Consider the following 19597-nt stretch of genomic DNA (forward strand, 5'->3'; position numbering starts at 1 on the left):
CCCCGGTTCTTCCTCTGAGCCTTCCTCCGGTTCTCCCCCCGAACCTTCCCGGTTCTTCCTCTGATTCTGCTCCCGAGCCTTCCCCGTCCTTTTTCCAGTCCCTCCTCCGGTCCTTCCTCTGATCCTTCCTCCGTTTCTGCTCCCGAGCCTTCCTAGTCCTTCCCCCGATTCTTCCTCCGGTCCTTCCTGTGGTTTTTCCTCCAGTCCTTCCCCTGAGCCTTCCCGGACCTTCCTCCGGTCCTTCTTCCAGCCTTTTCCCCGGTTCTTCCCCCGGTCCATCCCGCGAGCCTTCCCGGTCCTTTCCCCGGTCCTTGCCCAGATCCTTCCCGGTTGTTCTTCCAGCGCTTCCTCCAGTTCTTCCCCCTTCTCCCGATCTTCCCCTTGCCCTTCCTCCAGTCGTGTCCCCAGCCGTTTTCCCAGCCCTTTTCCCGGTCATTCTCCGGCTTTTCCACCTCCTTCATCTCCTCTCTCATAGCACAGTGGCTTTTCCCCGTGCTGGGCATCCTCTGCCCCAGCCTGAGTTCAGCCATGGAATCACGGAATATCCTGAATTGGAAAGGACCCACAGGGATCATCCAGCCCAGCCCCCAGCCCTGCACAGACACCCCAAAATCCCACTCTGTGCCCCCCTGAGAGTGTTGTCCAAACCCTCCTGGAGGTCTCATTCCCTGGGTGTTGGAGATTTTTTCAGAAATGGCTTAGAAGGAGGAGTAAAATTCTCACAGCCGGTTTCTGTGAACAGCAGAGGTTCTCAGGTTGTTTTTAATTACAAGTAAAAGTGACAAACATGAAGGCCTTGAGAGCCTTGCACACCAGAGTTCTCAGGCAGCTTTCTCATAACAAGTAGATATTCTATCTTTGGCTGTTTTGGGAAAGCAAAAATAATTTAGAGAACCCAAATCTTGGTATTGGAAACATAAGGAGAGGTTGGTGTGTTATCTCTGACCTATTGTGAGCTCGGGTTTGCAATATGCATGAACTTAATTAACACAGTTATAAAAGGTGATTGATTGATGAATAAACGGAGTCGATGCTGATCAACAAGGATGGGTCTTCTCCCTCCATCTTCAATACCTGGGGAGCCTGGGCAGTGCCCCAGAACTCTCTGGGGGAAAAACTTTTCCCAAAATCCAAGCTAAACCTTCCCTGACACAGCTCCAGCCGTTCTCTCAGGTCACCAGAAGCCTTCACTTTTGGGTGAAGAACCTTTACCTGATCCCAGCCCTCTGATGTGCCCTCACCACCTGCCTGAGGTGTGACCGAGGCAGCCCAAACCCACAGCTCAGCTGGGAGCAGGCACACACACACTGGGCTTGTACCAAAACCCCCTGGAAAAAGGAGCTGGGCTGCTTGGAGCCAGCTCAGCGAGGAGTTTGGGATTTTGTCTCCCCAGCAGTGCTCCAGCCATCAGTGTGAGCAGGTTTGGTGTTGTTTTCAGTGGCTGGAAGGATTCCATAGTGGATAACAAAGCTTAGAGCATCCTGCAAGGGTTAGGGTTGGAGAATGGGACACATAAATGGAAAATTTATGAACTGTGCAAACCACAAGATGGTGCTGCCAGAAAATGATTCCATGGGAGCAGCAGTCTCAGCGTCAGAGAACTGATGGATTTTTTTAAAATCATCACCACTTCCAGCATCTCAAAGCAATCATGCTCCTGTTATAAACTGCTCCATCATCAATCATCAAGATCTTCCCCACTTCTGGGAAAGTTCTTGTCAAGAATGTGGAAATTTCAGAGAAATCTTTCTCAATATCGCTGAGGTTTTTCTGACACAAAGTTCACTTGGTTATTACGAGAACCAGTAGACAATAAATGTACAGCACACAATTTTCAGACCTCCCTGAAAAGGTTAAAACACATTTTCAGACCTTCCTGAAAAGGTTAAAACACATTTTCATGACAGCAAAAGAACTTTGGAAAGTTTCCCTGGATTTAGCAAAGCTTCCTAGAATGTTTGGCACTTTTATGAATGCTTAAATTGTATTTCACCACACCCTGTGCCATCACCAGCAGATGGTAAAAGCAGCTGTAGGATTTTTAGCCGCCCAGCCCTGAGTTAATCTTTCCACGGTTTAAGCCTAAAATTGATTTCTCTTCCTATAGTTTTGAGTTTGGGTTCTTTCTGTTTGTGTGACTCCTCCTTTTTAGCCACTTCAAATTCGAAAAATATTGTGTCTTTAAATCTAAGCAGAATTTAGACAGGCAGAGGAACCACTGAGGCTCCCAGAGCTCCCTACCACTTGTCACATTTATGGTTTCCTGCACAGCTCCAGATTTTGTTATTAACGCTCTCTCTGGCCTGTGCAGCCCTGAAAACAGGATGGATCCAGCAGTTATTTCCCCTGGGATGTCTGGACAGATCTGAGAAGAGATTTCACATTTTGCAGCTTGAGTGGAGGCTGCTGCCCTGCAAACCCCCCTGGGAGCCATCCAGCCCTGGAGTGCAGGGAGGGAACAGGATGGAAATGGACTTGTCACACTCTGCTCTCTGCTTCAGAGCTTGTTTCCCTCTGTGTTTTTAATATCTCTCTCTCTTATTACTGCCACTCTATCTCGGAGGCTGCACAGGCACGGAGATGGGGCTGAAATTCTTAAATAATATTGATCTTATGAGGGAGATGAAATAATTGATAATGGCTGTGCCTCCTCTACGAGAGTATCAATATGTTCTGCAAACAATACCAGATGACTGCAGGGGACAGATGATTTCTGAGGAATACAGTGATTATTATCCATTTCTCTTAGGGTTTTTTTTTTTTCTTTATTTAATCTAGAGCGGAATTTTAGAAAATGAACCAGAGGCAGAATAATTAAAGTTGGAGAGGGACCATCTTGACCCGGGGATGGATGGCTGGAGCGTGGGGAGGCAGATGTGAAGGATTGGCCAGCACAGAGAGCACTGAGGCTGTTGTGTAAACACAGCAGAGCTGAGCTCAGAAGGGACCTCAGTGCTGGGAGCGAGTGGCTGTGGTCAGTCGCATGTGCACAGCACCATGCACTACTTGCTGCCATCCCCTCATGGGCTGGAAGGGAAAAAAAGACTCCTGGGCCCGTTCCTCCTGCAGCTCACCTCCCTGCGGTGACACCTGGGCACGAACATCTGCTTGGATACACTGAGCATGAAAGGTATTTGAACTAGCATGATCTGCTGAGCTCCTAACCTGATTTCTGACACCTGAACCTGATATTCTGAACTTAGCCTGAATTGAACCTCAGCCTGATATTCTGAACCTCAGCCTGATATTCTCAACACCTGAGCCTGATATTCTGAATTTAAGCCTGACATCCTGAGCATCTAAGCCTGATATTCTGAATACCTAAGCCTGATCTGCTGAACATCCGAGCCTGATCTTCTGAACACCTGAGCTTGACATCCTGAGCATCTAAGCCTGATATTCTGAACATCTGAGCCTGATATTCTGAATTTAAGTCTGACATCCTGAGCATCTAAGGCTGATATTCTGAACATCTGAGCCTGAAATCCTGAAGATCTAAGCCTGAACAACTAAGGCTGATATTCTGAACCTAAGCCTGATATTCTGAATTTAAGCCTGATATCCTGAGCATCCAAGTCTGATATTCTGAACACCTAAACTTGATATTCTGAACCTAAGCCTGGTCTGAATACCTGAGCCTGATCTGCTGAACACCTGAGCCTGACATCCTGAACATCCAAGCCTGATATTCTGAAAACCTGAGCCTGAAATCCTGAAGATCTAAGCCTGAACATCTAAGGCTGATATTCTGAACCTAAGCCTGATATTCTCAACATCTGAGCCTGATATTCTGAATTTAAGCCTGACATCCTGAACATCTAAGCCTGATATTCTGAATACCTAAGCCTGAAATTCTGAGCCCAAACCTGACATCCTGACCACCCAGCTGAGCTCCAAGGTGGAGGGGGATACCAAAGCCCACTGAGCAGCCCAAGCCCATCACAGCCACCCTTTGGGACCTCTTGGGATCGGAATTTTGGGAAAAACAACAGCAAAATTCAGCAGGACTCGGGATTCTAAACCAAAATTAAAATCACTGCCAAACTTCCAGCAGATCTGCTTTGGGAGAGACTGGGAAAAGCATCTGAAAGAAGCAAATTGTGCTGAGCAGGGAGCAGGGAGACCTTTCCTTGCTGCCCCACGATGATCTCTGCCTGAGGGCTCCTGGAGGAGACAGAAGAACCCTTTGCAAGCTCCTTCCCACCTCTGCCAGACCAAAAGCAAGGAAATCTTTTTGGATAAGAGCGTGGCTTGGTGGATCTCCTTGAAGGATGCCCGGCCAGGAGCCTGAGGACTTTGGAGCAGAAATCCCGTCGGAAAAATCCCGAATGATCCCTGGGCTCCCCCCGTACGACATGGACGAGCAGCTCCTGCCCAGGCAGCCCCGCAGCCCCTGCTGCTGCCTGGCCTGGACCCTGCTGATAGGAACCATGAACTGCCTGGTTTTCCTCCTGAATTTGCTCCTGATGTTGGTGATCTTCACCGTCGTGCTCCTTCCTACCATCGTGGTGGTTTACTTTGGCTTCCAGTGCCACTCCCAGGTAAGAGCCACCCCTCAAGGGCAGGGCCACACCTGAGGGTCCCTCTGAGCCCCAGCTGAGCAGTGCCTGGAAAGGACAGGAAAAACTCCCCAGGGTTTGGCTTTGGGCACAGATTTTTCCCTGTGTGAATAGCCTGGGCTGACAAGGACAGGTATTGTGGGAAATTGGGCAGTGGAGTTGTGTCCCCACAGAAATTGGGCAGTGGAGTTGTGTCCCCACGGAAATTGGGCAGTGGAGTTGTGTCCCCACAGAAATTGGGCAGTGGAGTTGTGTCCCCACAGAAATTGGGCGGTGGAGTTGTGTCCCCATGGAAATTGGGCAGTGGAGTTGTGTCCCCATGGAAATTGGGCCCTGGAGTTGTGTCCCCACAGAAATTGGGCCCTGGAGTTGTGTCCCCATGGAAATTGGGCAGTGGAGTTGTGTCCCCACAGAAATTGGGCAGTGGAGTTGTGTCCCCACAGAAATTGGGCCCTGGAGTTGTGTCCCCACGGAAATTGGGCCCTGGAGTTGTGTCCCCACAGAAATTGGGCAGTGGAGTTGTGTCCCCATGGAAATTGGGCCCTGGAGTTGTGTCCCCATGGAAATTGGGCAGTGGAGTTGTGTCCCCACGGAAATTGGGCCCTGGAGTTGTGTCCCCACAGAAATTGGGCAGTGGAGTTGTGTCCCCACAGAAATTGGGCAGTGGAGTTGTGTCCCCATGGAAATTGGGCCCTGGAGTTGTGTCCCCACAGAAATTGGGCAGTGGAGTTGTGTCCCCATGGAAATTGGGCAGTGGAGTTGTGTCCCCACGGAAATTGGGCAATGGAGTTGTGTCCCCACAGAAATTGGGCAGTGGAGTTGTGTCCCCACAGAAATTGGGCAGTGGAGTTGTGTCCCCACAGAAATTGGGCAGTGGAGTTGTGTCCCCACAGAAATTGGGCCCTGGAGTTGTGTCCCCATGGAAATTGGGCAATGGAGTTGTGTCCCCCAAGCAGAGGTGCCAGGTGAGGTGAACACACTCCCTGTCCTGATGGAATTGCTGTTTGCATTTTAATTTCACAATTATTTCTCCCTTCCCTGGGATTTCTGTCACTGAGAGCTCCAGAGCTCACAGCCCTGCCTGGGCTCTGGTGGGGTTTGCTGCTTTCTGTTGAATTAAATTTAAGATCCATTAGGATCTGCCTAATTAGGATCAGTAAAATCTGACAGGATATCTAATCCCCTTCTCGTGCCAATCTAACATTGCTGTTCCCAACAATTCTGTGCATTCCTCACACCAAAATTGAGCCTCCTTTGTCCATCCAGGCTCTGTTTGCTGCCCTCTGCATTGCATCATTTCCTTATTTACCAATCCCTTCTTGCCATATTCCTTTAAACATTTTTGGGATCAGCTGACCAAAAGCAATTCCCTGTTTTCCTTGCAGGCCTGGGTTGTTACACCAGCTCAATGTGCCTTTTTCATAAGTCATAAACAGGGACTGAAAATGGGAAAAACCCTCCCAGAACTGCCCCTTCCATCTTCCCTCACCTTGGAAAACCTCGAGTTGTGCTTTTCACACACACCCAGAGGCTTTGAGGAGATGCAGAATGTTTTTGAGCGCAGCCAAGTGCACCAGAAGTGAAAGCTGCTGGGAGCTGTGAGGAGATTTTTAAACTCAGCTTTTCCTTCAGTGCAATCATAGCAAGAAATTGTGGCTTCAGCAGAGCAGCCCCTGACTTTGGGCCGCGGTTTTTGAGCGGCTCCCCAGCAGCCAGGGGCTGATTTCTGCACTGCAGCTCCATTAGGTGGATTTATTGTTGGGTTTTAGCGTGATTGTGTTCCTTTCGCTGCTGAAAGGAGGAAAGAATAAAGTCAGAGGCTGCCTGCAGCATTTGGAGTGCAGAGCAAGCGAGTGCCAGCATGAAAGGAGGGCTCTGAGCACCACTCAGGCAGGCCCAGAGAGGTTTTTCTTTGCAAGTGGTCAATTCTGGCAGGGTTTTCAGGCAGAAATGAATGTACACAAAGGGCTCTGGAGAGCTCAGAATGACCAGCACCTGTCTGCAGAATCTAACAGATTTCTCTATGTTCATTTATTTTTATTTATATATTTATATATTTATATATAATTTATATTTATTTTATTTATATTAAAAGATATATATTATATCAATTTATAGTATAATATCTTTTAAATAAAATTAAATAGATGTTATTTTATTTATTTATTTATTGTTCTTCCCAATGTTGTGCCACCCACACTAATATAGCACCAGGAGGTTTTTTGGATTTGGTTTGTGCAGAACAGATTTCTGTATTTTTATTTATTTTTATTTATATATCGATATATTATTTATACTTATTTTTATTTATATAAAATATGTATTATATACATTTATAATATATGTTTTATAAAATTAAATAGATGTTATTTTATTTATTTATTTTTTGTTCTTCCCAGCGTCGTGCCACCCACACCAATGTGCACCAGGAGGTTTTTTTGATTTGGTTTGTGCCTATCCAATGCTCTTGGGTGACTGAATAAAATGAGTGTTCCCTGCTCCAGGGTCAGCGTGCAGTGCTCCTGTCTCACAGGGAGAATTAAAAACTTGATTAAGATGTGATTTCTGTCACAGACTGTGCCTGAGGATTGCTCCGCTCTGAGAGAGGGAGCAAAAGAAAAAATATTTTCTTTTTCCATGAAAACATTGGAAACTCAGGGGAGTTTTGGCCACTGCTGCCAGCACCAGGCCACATAACAGGGGTGGCTCTGGCAGAGTTGGGTTAATGGGGGACTTTTCACAGAATTCACAGAATCACAGAATTCTCAGAATCCCCAGGCTGGAAGAGACCTTAAAGATCATTGATCCAACCCAGCCCCAGCTCCTAAACTAAACCCTGGCACCCAGGGATGGTGACTCCAGCACCTCCCTGCTTCCTGGGAATTCCCTAAATTCTCCCAAATTCACAGAATTCCCCCAAATTCTCAGAGTCCCCAGGTTGGAAGAGACCTTGAAAATCAGTGAGTCCAACCCAGCCCCAACCCCCCAACTCAGCCCTGGCACCCAGTGCCACATCCAGGGACGGTGACTCTACCACTTCCCCTGTTCCTGGGAATTCCCAAAATTCTCCCAAATTCACAGAATTCCCCCAAATTCTCAGAATCCCCAGGCTGGAAGAAACCTTAAAGACCATCAAATCCAACCCAGCCCCAGCCCCTCAACTCAGCCCTGGCCCCCAGTGCCACATCCAGGCTTTGTCACACACACCCAGGGATGGGGACTCCACCACCTCCTCGGTTCCTGGAATTCCCAAAATTCCCCCAAATTCACAGAATTCCCCCAAAATCACCAGGTTGAAAGAGACCTTAAAGATCATTGACCCAACCCCTCAGCTCAGCCCTGGCCCCCAGTGCCACATCCAGGCTTTGTCACACACACCCAGGGATGGGGACTGCACCTCCCTGGGCAGCCATTCCAGAACTTTATCCCCTTTCTGCAAAAACCTTTATCACCTTTCTGTGAAAAACTTCCAATATCCAACCTGCATTTCCCTTGCTGCAGCTTGAGGCTGTGCCCTCTGGTTCTGTCATTTCCCTTTGGGAGAAAGAGGAACCCCAACCCCAGCCCACCTTTCAGGGAATTGCAGACGGTGCTTTTTGTTGGTCACTTTTTGGAGCTCTTTTCCCCAAGTTCTGACCCTGGCTGTGCCCCCTCTGTGCCCCCACAGGTGCTGCACTCCTCCGCCCGCTACTGCAAGAGCCTCCTGGACGACAACAGCTCCTCTGCCCTCATCATCCTGGGCTTTGTCATCATGTCCCCGCTGCTGGTGGTGGCCATGGCCATCTACTGCAGCCTGGCGCGGCGCCTGCAGCTGCTGGTGTGCTTCCAGCCCTACAGCCTGGCCCTCTACAAGGGGGGGCGCTGCTGCCGGGCCGGGGGCTGCAGCCGCCAGCTCAAGGCCTGGGTGTGACCCTGCAGCACCAGCGGGGTCCCCTCCCTGTGCCCCGTCATCATCATCATCATCATCATCATCATCCTCGGCCCTCTGTGGGGAGGTGTCACTGCTCAGCCTGGGCGCTGCTGTGGTGTATCCCAAAAAATCCCCCAAAAATCCCAAAAATCTGCAATGGAGTGGAGACACACGTGGGACAGGTGTGGGGTGGGCAGGGCAGCTTCATCCTCTTAAATCCCCCTGTGGTTTATCCCCAAAATCCCAGGGCAGCTTCATCCTCCTAAATCACCCTGTGGTTTATCCCAAAACTCCCAAGGCAGCCTCATCTTCCTAAATCACTCTGATTTATCCCAAAAATCCCCAAAACCTGCAATGGAATGGAGACACAGTGTGGGACAGGTGTGGGATGGGCAGGGCAGCTTCATCCTTCCAAATCACCTTCTGGTTTATCCCAAAAATCTGCAATGGAGTGGAAACACACGTGGGACAGGTGTGGGGTCAGCAGGGCAGCTTCATCCTTACAAATCCCTCTGTGCTTTATCCCAAAAATCCCCAAAATCTGCAATGGAATGGAGACACAGTGTGGGACAGGTGTGGGATGGGCAGGGCAGCTTCATCCTCTTAAATCCCCCTGTGGTTTATCCCAAAAATCCCAGGGCAGCTTCATCCTTCCAAATCCCCCTGTGCTTTATCCCAAAATCCCAAGGCAGCCTCATCCTCCTAAATCACTCTGATTTATCCCAAAAATCCCCAAAATCTGCAATGGAATGGAGACACAGTGTGGGACAGGTGTGGGGTCAGCAGGGCAGCTTCATCCTCCTAAATCAAGGAAATCACGCTGTGCTTTATCCCAAAAATCCCAAGGCAGCTTCACCCTTCCAGATCACCCTGTGGTTTATCCCCAAAATCCCAGGGAAGCTTCATCCTCTTAAATCCCTCTGTGCTTTATCCCAAAAATCCCCAAAATCTGCAATGGAATGGAGACACAGTGTGGGACAGGTGTGGGATGGGCAGGGCAGCTTCATCCTCCTAAATCAAGGAAATCACCCTGTGCTTTATCCCAAAAATCCCAAGGCAGCTTCATCCTTCCAGATCACCCTGTGGTTTATCCCAAAAATCCCAGGACAGCTTCATCTTCATCCTCCTAAATCACCCTGTGGTTTATCCCAAAAAACTCCAACTGAGTGAAAACACAGCCTGGGACAGGTATGGGGTGGGCAGGGCAGCTTCATCCTTCCAAATCACCTTCTGGTTTATCCCAAAAATCTGCAATGGAATGGAGACACACGTGGGACAGGTGTGGGGTCAGCAGGGCAGCTTCATCCTTACAAATCCCTCTGTGCTTTATCCCAAAAATCCCCCAAAATCTGCAATGGAATGGAGACACAGTGTGGGACAGGTGTGGAATGGGCAGGGCAGCTTCATCCTCCTAAATCAAGGAAATCACCCTGTGCTTTATCCCAAAAATCCCAAGGCAGCTTCATCCTTCCAAATCCCCCTGTGGTTTATCCCAAAAATCCCAGGACAGCTTCATCTTCATCCTTCCAAATCCCCCTGTGGTTTATCCCAAAAAACTCCAACTGAGTGAAAACACAGCCTGGGACAGGTATGGGGTGGGCAGGGCAGCTCCACCCCCCTAAACCCTCTCTGCTGTTGGTTTTGGTGTTGGTTTTGGTGTTTTTGGTGTTGTTTTTGGTGTTGTTTTCGGTGTTGTTCCTGCCATCACTGCCTGCTGTCCCCTTGTCCCCTTCAGAGCCATTCCCAGTTTTCTGTACAAATAAATTTTGTGCCCAATCCCCCTGAGGAGTTTGTTGTGTCTCAAATGCTGCTGCCCCAGAACCACCCCTTGCTCTCCACTCGGTAGCACTGTGAGGTAAAACGGAATTTTTGTCCTCTTTCTGATGATTTTCTTTTAATTTTATTTTCAAAAAATCAATTTTCTGATTGATTTTTTCCTGCTGTTTGCCCTGATACCACCCAGAGGAATAACCAGGGGTGGCTACAGGGGGGGGAAAAAAGGAGGTTTTTTTATTTGGTTTGACAAATAACCTGACATTTTCTGACAAGACTGAAGAAAAACAGGAAAGTTCTGTTCCAGGCAGGGAGATCTGCTGCAGGATAACAAGGTTTTGCCTGAGGGCTCTGTCTGCTCACTGGGTGCAGATATTTGATATGAGCTGCTGTTCCTTTTGCTCACCTGTTGTTTAATCCAACTGCTTTTAAAAGGAAAACATCCTTAAGCCTGGCAGGGCTGCAGAGAAACCCAGAGTTATTTGCTACAGCCTCCCCCAAGAAAGCAAAACTGTATTTCAGTTGGCATTTAATATATATAAAATATAAAATATAAAATATAAATATAAAATATAAATATAAAATATAAAATATAAAATATAAAATATAAAACATAAAACATAAAACATAAAACATAAAATATAAAATATAAATATAAAATATAAAATATAAAATATAAAATATAAAATATAAAATTCAAAATACTCCACAGAGTATTTAATATTATATAATTATATATATATAATAAATTCAAATTTAATTCAAAATTATATATTTTAATATAAAATTTAATTCAAATATATATAATAAATTCAAATTTAATTCAAATTCAAGGAATAAAATTCATTATATATATATATATATATATATATATATATATAATGAATTTTATTCCTTGAATTTGAATTAAATTCATTTAATATATGAATTTAATGCATTTAATATATTAATTTTTGGGGGATAAAAAATTCCCAGCAGTGCTGCAGCTCCAGGGTGAAGCTGGATTCATCCCACCAAGAAGCAGCAAAGCTGTGCTGGTGCTGAGCCACTCCACAGCAAGAGGGGAAAACAGGAGACCCAAAAATCCAATTTTTTATCCCAGGACAGCCTTGAAGGAAAGAGAACAATCCCACCAAGAAGCAGCAAAGATGTCTTGGTGCTGAGGGGAAAACAAGAGACCAAAAAAATCAAATTTTTTGTCCCAGGACAGGCTTGAAGGAGAGAGGAAACCAATCCCACCAAAAAGCAGCAAAGCTGTGTTGGTGCTGAGCCACTCCAGAGCAAGATATTGATTAAAAGGAGAGACAAGAGACCAAAAAAATCAAATTTTTTATCCCAGAACAGCCTTGAAGGAGAGAGAAAAACAATTATATCAAGAAGCAACAAAACTGTGCTGGTGCTGAGCCACTCCACAGCAAGAGGGGAAAACAGGAGACCAAAAAACTCAAATTTTTTTTCCCAGAACAGCCTTGAAGGAGAGAGAAAAACCAATTAAAGGCACAAAGCTGTGTGGTGCTGAGCCACTCCAGCATAGAGGAACAGAGACAAAATCAATTTTTTTCCAGAACAGCCTTAAGGAGGAGGAACAATTCAAAGCTGTGTGTGCTGACCACTCCACAGCAAGATAATGATTAAAAGGAAAAACAGAAGACAAAAAAACCCAAATTTTTTTGAAGGAGAGAGGAAGCTCCTCTGCTGGATGAGGCTGCTCAGAGAACCCCGTGCGCGTCCTGGAGAGCAGAAAATTCCCTCCCAGTCCTGGCCAAGTGTTTTCCTCTGGCCGCAGACGCTTCCATGAGGTCACTCTTGGAGCTCCTCCCGGGGCTGGAACGTTCACAAGCAGAAATTGAAATGTTTGGGGCTTTGGGATGCTCCTGTGGCTCGCTCTGGCGCGGCGTGGGGCAAAAGGGCTTTGGAGGGTTTGGGATCTTCCAGAATTTGGGATCCTGCAGGGTTTAGGATGCTCCAGAATTTGGGATCCTCCAGGATTTGGGATCCTGTAGGATTTGGGATCCTGCAGGGTTTTTAGGATCCTCCAGGATTTTGGGATCCTCCATAATTTGGGATCCTGCAGGATTTGGGATCCTCCAGGATCTGGGATGCTCAAGGATCTGGGATCCTCCAGGATTTGGGATCCTGCAGGGTTTGGGATGCTCAAGGATTTGGGATGCTCCAGAATTTGGGATCCTGCAGGGTTTGGGATCCTGCAGGATTTGGGACCATGAAGGATTTGGGATACTGCAGGGTTTGGGATGCTCAAGGATTTGGGATCCTCCAGGATTTGGGATCCTGCAGGATTTGAGACCTTGCAGGATTTGGGATCCTCCAGGATCTGGGATGCTCAAGGATCTGGGATCCTCCAGGATTTGGGATCCTGCAGGGTTTGGGATGCTCAAGGATTTTGGGATCTCCAGATTTGGATCCTGCAGGTTTGGGATCCTGCAGGGTTTGGGATGCTCAAGATTTGGGATCCTGCAGGATTCTGGGACCTGCAGGATTTGGAGACCTCAGGATTTGGGACCTGCAGGATTTGGGATCCTCAGGATTGGATCCTCAAGGATCTGGGATCCTCCAGGATTTGGAATCCTGCAGGATTTGGGACCATGAAGGATTTTGGGATCCTCCAAGATTTGGGATCCTCCAGGTTTGGGATCCTCCAGGATTGGGACCCTGCAGGGGAGTTTGGGATCCTGCAGGATTTGGGACCTGCAGGATTTGGATTCCTCAGGGTTTGGGATGCTCCAGGATTTGGGATGCTCCAGGATTTGGGATCCTTCCTGCCTCAGTCTCCATCTCCCCTGCTCCTTCCAGGGCTGCTCCCAGCAATTTCTTGTCACCCTGATTAATGATCAACTGTAAGAAAAGATTAATCAGGCCTATACACTTAATTAATGATTAATTAATGATCAGCTGTAGCAAAGATGATTCAGGATTATACACTTAATTAATGATCAGCTGTAACAAAAGATAATCCCAGGAATCCTTGGATCTGCTTTTTGATCTGCAGCCCTGGAAAAAGGCTGGATTCAGATGTGGGATGAAAAATTGTGATTTTTCTTGGTTAATTATGGAACTGCAGCAGTGGGGTCTCCTCACACCCTCCAAGGATTGGGCCAGGAGAGAACAGGGAAGGAACCCCAGAATTCCACCAGAACTTTGGAGATTTGCAGGAATTCCCTGAAGGGAGAAAAACCTTGGTGGAAGCAGCAACGTGAATAATCTGAGGGGCTGCTTTAATGAAATTAATAAAAAACCTCACTTTAATAAACTCGCTTTAATAAACTCACTTTAATAAACTTAATAACTTTAATAAAAAGGGATTTAAAAAATTCCCTTTTTAATTACAATTTCACGGTGCAATTTCCCTTTTTTCCCCTCTGGGACATTTCCCCCTCCTGTTCCAGGTGTTCCCTCCATTCCTGCCCGGCGTGCAAACCCTGGAGATGATGGAAAAAGGAGAAAATAAATCAGGAGAGGAGCTCTGGGTGGCTTTTTTTGGCCAAGCCGTGGCCTTGACAGGTGCCAGGAAGCCAAGCAGAGGCACAAAAATCCCCCTGTGTGGGAGAACTCTGCAAAACAGGATCTGCCACACTTCCTCCCTCTTTTCCACCCCATTTGTACCGAAATATCTGCAGATATTTTATTTAACAGCAATGTCTGGTTGTCCTTTGGAGAAAATGGGAGTGGGAGCTCTGAGTGGATGGCTGGAATTGCAGATTTTCAGAGAACCGAGTGGAAATTTCAGGGAAATTTTCAGGATTTGGTGTGGCTGCAGCTGGTTTTGCTTTTCCCATTTTTCTCAATTTTTAGTGGCATTCCCAATGACCCATCCCATTTTTTGGGGGGATTTTTAGGGCCATTCTCCAGGATTTTGCTGTAAATGCGGATTTTCACATGTGGCTGATCTGTTCAGAGCCCTCACACTCTGAGCACCTCAATTCCTCCCTTATTTCCTAATAATTCCTCCCAGAAATTCCTCCTTCCTAATGCTTCCTCCTGGATTTTATTATTTTATTTTATTTTATTTTATTTTATTTTATTTTATTTTATTTTATTTTATTTTATTTATCCCTGCTGGCAAGTGGAGAATGTGGATGGGCTCTGGATTCGCATTCTGCTTCTTCTTACTTGGCTGAAAAAGCAAATTTATCTTGCAGAAAGAGCCTGATCCACCATATGATATAAAGGTCTTTTTGAATTTTATATATATATTATATATTATATAGATATAGATATAGATATAGATATAGATATAGATATAGATATAGATATAATTGTAGATATTTGACCTTTTTTGATATCAGGGTCTTTTTGAGGTCTTCCTACACCTGTGGAAGAGCAGAGAGGACATTTCTGCCCAACAATTTCACTTATTTGTGGCTGAAAAAGAAAATTTATCCTGCATAAAGAGCCTGATCCACCATGTGATGTAAAGGTCTTTTCGAATTATATTTATATTTATATTTATATTTATATTTATATTTATATTTATATTTATATGTATATTTATAGGTATAGGTATAGGTATATTTCTATTTGTATTTATATATTCTTTATATATTTTCATATTTATATATTTATGTATCTTTTTATATATATAATATTTATTTGAGCTTTTTTGATATCAGGGTCTTTTTGAGATCTTCCTACACCTGTGGAAGAGCAGAGAGGACATTTCTGCCCAACAATTTCACTGATTTGTGGCTGAAAAAGAAAATTTATCCTGCATAAAGAGCCTGATCCACCATGTGATATAAAGGTCTTTTCTATTTCTATTTCTATTTCTATTTGTATTTATAATTGTATTTATATTTATATTTATATTTATATTTATATTTATATGTATATTTATAGGTATAGGTATAGGTATATTTCTATTTGTATTTATATATTCTTTATATATTTTCATATATTTATATATTTATGTATCTTTTTATATATATAATATTTATTTGAGCTTTTTTTATATCAGGGTCTTTTTGAGACCTTCCTACACCTGTGGAAGAGCAGCGAGGACATTTCTGCCCAACAATTTCACTTATTTATGGCTGAAAAAGCAAATTTATATTGTAGAAGCAGCTTGGAAGGGCTGTGGCAGAGCAGAGAGGAGATTTCTGCCCAACAATTTCACTGATTTGTGGCTGAAAAAGAAAATTTATCCTGCATAAAGAGCCTGATCCACCATGTGATATAAAGGTCTTTTCGAATTATATTTATATTTATATTTATATTTATAGGTATATTTATAGGTATATTTCTATTTGCATTTATATATTCTTTATATATTTTCATATATTTATATATTTATGTATCTTTTTATATATATAATATTTATTTGAGCTTTTTTTATATCAGGGTCTTTTTGAGACCTTCCTACACCTGTGGAAGAGCAGAGAGGACATTTCTGCCCAACAATTTCACTTATTTATGGCTGAAAAAGCAAATTTATCTTGCAGAAGCAGCTTGGAAGGGCTGAGCAGAGCAGAGAGGAGATTTCTGCCCCTGATTTGTGGGGGGATTTTTGTTCTCTGCTTGTTCTTTCATCGTTCAGGAATTCCTGCAGCCGGCTCTGCAACAAAAGTCCTTTATGCCCAGAAGAGATGGGGATTGTTTGGGATTTGTGATTTGCACAAATCCCTTTCTCTGGAATTGCATTTTGTGCCCAGGCTGGCGTGGGAGGAAGGACAGAGAGCCCCCCACTGTCCTGGCACTGCCTGGGCAGCAAATTTAAACCAGAAATGGATTTTTGGTGGGGAGTTTTTAAAGCCCTGAGAGAAGGCCTGGGGGTTCTGCAGCACTCGGCGTCCCTGCAGAGGGGAAAAAAACCCAAATATAAAAATAAAAAACAAAAATAACGACAAAAAACACACCAAAAAAACCCAAAAAAACAAATTAAAAAAAAAATTTCACCCAAAAAATCCAAAAGAAAAACCCCAAAAACCAAACCAACCCAACCAACCCAAACCAAAGAAACCTAAACCAACAAAAAAACCAAAGAAAAAGCAAATAAAACACCCCAAAACCAAACCAAAACCAAGGAAACCTAAACCAACAAAAAAACCAAAGAAAAACCAAATAAAACAACCCAAAACCAAACCAAAACCAAGAAAACCTAAACCAACAAAACCCCCCCAAAAACACCAAAACAAACAAACAAAAAAAACCAACAAAAAACCCAAACCAAATAAAAAAACCCAAGACAAAGAAAAATAAAAAACAAAGAACCAAACCAACCCAACGAACCCAAACCAAAAAACTTAAACCAACAAAAACCAAAAACCCCCAAAAACCAAACAAAAAAGAAACAAAAAAACCACCCAAAATACCCAAAAAACCCAAAAAACCAAACAAAAAAACCCAAAAAACCAAACCAAAAATCCAACCAACCCAAACCAAAAAAACCTTAACCAGCAAAACCCCTCTGAAAAACCAAAAAAAACCCAAAAACCAAACTAAGCTAAACCCAAACCAAAAAAACCTAAACGAACAAAAACCTCCCTAAAAAACCCAAACAAAAATCCCAAAACACCAAACCAAACAAAAAACCCAAACCAAAACAAAAACCAACCAAAGACCAAAAAACCAAAAAAAATAACTGACCAAAAAAAAATCCAAATATCCCCAAAACAAAACAAAAAATAAACAGTAATAAAATAAACCAAAAAACCACCCCAAATTGTTGTTTTGGGGGTTTTTTCTCTGTTCCAGACACACAAACGCAGGAGATCAGAGCTCCTGACGGGGCTGGAAATCCCTCAGGAAGCTCCGGCCTGAGCAGATTCTCCTAAATTTGGCTTTTCCACAGCTCTGGGCTCTGCGGACAGGATGGAGCCAGGACAAAGGAGAGAAATAAAGGAAATTATCCAAAGAATAGGCTGGGCTAAAAATGGAGCTGTGTCTGCGGAGCTCCTCGCGCTGCTCAGAACTCAGTCCAAATTTTGGAGTTGTTTGGGTTCCTGGCGAGGAAAAGGAAAAAAGCTGAGGAAAAAATCACTCAAGTCCTGATCCTGAAGGAAATAAGGCAGGAATTTCAAATTTTTGAGGATTTTTTTTAATAATATATAATATATAATATGTAATATATAATATATAATATATAATATATAATATATAATATATAATATATAATATATAATATATAATATATAATATATAATATGTAATATATAATATGTAAAGTATAACACATAATATATAATATATAGTGTATCATATATCATATAATTATTAATTCAAAATAGAATTTTATAGCATTTAAATGGTAAATAATATAAATTTTAATATATTAAAATTAAATATTTAAATATTTATTTATTATATTAATATGAAAAGTAAATACAATAAAATAAATATATAAATATGTATCTATAATAGACATATTTAGTTATTTATAATATATAAATATGCATTATTATATTTATAATATATTAACCATTATATTTCATATGTTATAATATATTTAAATATATTAAAATATATTTAAATATATAAATGCTAATTTGGATTTAATTAATTATATATATTATTCATTATATATTTCTAATATATTATAATACAATATTTTATAAATGCATAATGAATAATATGTATTTATATATATGATTATATACTATTATATATAATAGTATAGCTATATAGTAATATTATGATATTAATAATATTATATAATATATGTAATACATTATGTGTAATATGTAATATATATTGATATATAATATATAATATATAATATATTCTATATAGTATATATACTATATATTATATATTATATATTATATATTATATATTATATATTATATATTATATATTATATATTATATATTATAGTATATAGTATATATATTATATATTATATATTATATAGTACTATAATATTAATAATACACATTATAATATTATATATAATATTTTAATATATTATTTATAATATCATTGTTCCATAGTTTCATAATAGTAATATAGATTTTAATGTAATTTTTAATACAGCATTTTTTAATACAGAAATTTAAAAACAGATATTATATAAATCTGTCAAATCTCTCCCAATCTCTTCACGAAAACAAGGAGTCATTCCCAGCCCTGCTCATCCTCTGAGAAACATAAAACTGGTGTTTGGGAGATGTAAACATTTCTATTTTTGTCGTTTGTCTTCCAAGTCAAGCAAAAATAAGAGATGACTCCAGGCTGAGCCCTCCCTGCGTGACCCGGCGGTAACTGAGAAGTGACAAAGCCAGGCCTGACCCAGGCTGGCATTTCTGGGCTCAGCAAGATGAACCTGGAGCCCTTGGCCTGCAGATGAACAGAAATTAATTAGCAGAAATTAATTAGCAGAAATTAATTAGCAGAAATCACCTTCAAAGTCAGAAATGCTGCTCACTTCCAAAAAAAATTGAGAGAAGTTTATTAAAACCTTATCAAAAATACAACAGAAGAATGAATGGAGGAAATATTACAGCGCCAGAGCAGAGGATTTTTCCCACCAGGATTTTTTGCCTTTTAACCCTTTAAATTCTGCCCCAAAATTCTGCACATCAGCTCCTTCTTCTCTGTCCATGGTGGAGTTTAAACCCTTAAATCTTGATTATTGATCAGGTGCTGCCACAATCCCACCCTCCCAAATGTCCCAAACCCTGATAACAACACAAGAGCCGTAAAACATCACTAAAAATCTATAAAAATAGAATTATAAATTTATAACACAACTATAAATGTATAAAACATAACTAAAAATCTATAAAATATAATCATAAATTTATAACACAACTATAAATGTATAAAACATAACTAAAAATCTATAAAATAGAACTAAAAATCTGTAACACATAACTAAAATCTATAAAATGGAACTATAAATTTGTAACACATAACTATAAATCTGTAACACGTAAGTATAAATCTATAACACTACTTTGAATATATAACACATAACTATAAATCTATAAAACGTAACTAAAAATGTATAAAATATAACTATAAATCTATAAAATATAACTATAAATCTATAAAACTTCTCCTAACATCTGTATATGATATTTGACTTTTAATTATGAGAGAGATCTGAATCAGCCTCTCCTCCATCTGAAGATTTCCACAAATCCTTTGGAAAGAGGGGAGGTAACTCAGACAGGAGTGGTTTATAAAAATTTAATGTTAATTATTTAATAAAATTCAATAAAATTAATATTAATTATTTAATAAAAATTAATAAAAATTATAAAAATAATATTAATTTTATTTATAAAATTGGGAAGTGAGGAATGGAAGGGAATCATCTCCATTTATCCAGCAAGGGGCGCTGGATGGGTCTGGAGATGGGGCAGGAGAAAGATTTGCTGGGATTTGCTGGGATATGAGG

The 19597-nt window shown here is 41.9% G+C and overlaps 2 protein-coding genes across 2 annotated transcripts in view; one reads left to right on the forward strand and one right to left on the reverse strand.

Annotated features, from left to right (window-relative positions):
• The first annotated feature begins 3216 nt into the window (after window positions 1-3216).
• On the forward strand, window positions 3217-10254 carry TMEM88B (transmembrane protein 88B). The gene is made up of 3 exons (XM_064730562.1): window positions 3217-3456; window positions 3515-4541; window positions 8227-10254. Exons 2-3 carry the CDS (start codon window positions 4272-4274, stop codon window positions 8467-8469), a joined length of 513 nt encoding a protein of 170 aa, XP_064586632.1. The 5' UTR covers window positions 3217-3456; window positions 3515-4271; the 3' UTR covers window positions 8470-10254.
• FNDC10 (fibronectin type III domain containing 10) overlaps window positions 8449-19597 on the reverse strand; it is a 134991-nt gene continuing 123842 nt past the window's right edge. Inside the window, exon 2 of the mRNA XM_064730561.1 lies at window positions 8449-8535. The gene's annotated coding sequence lies outside the window, so the exon portion shown is untranslated. The remainder of the gene's footprint in view (window positions 8536-19597) is intronic.

This window comes from Zonotrichia leucophrys, chromosome 21 (assembly GCF_028769735.1).
Source record: "Zonotrichia leucophrys gambelii isolate GWCS_2022_RI chromosome 21, RI_Zleu_2.0, whole genome shotgun sequence".
In the NCBI taxonomy this organism is placed as follows: domain Eukaryota; kingdom Metazoa; phylum Chordata; class Aves; order Passeriformes; family Passerellidae; genus Zonotrichia; species Zonotrichia leucophrys.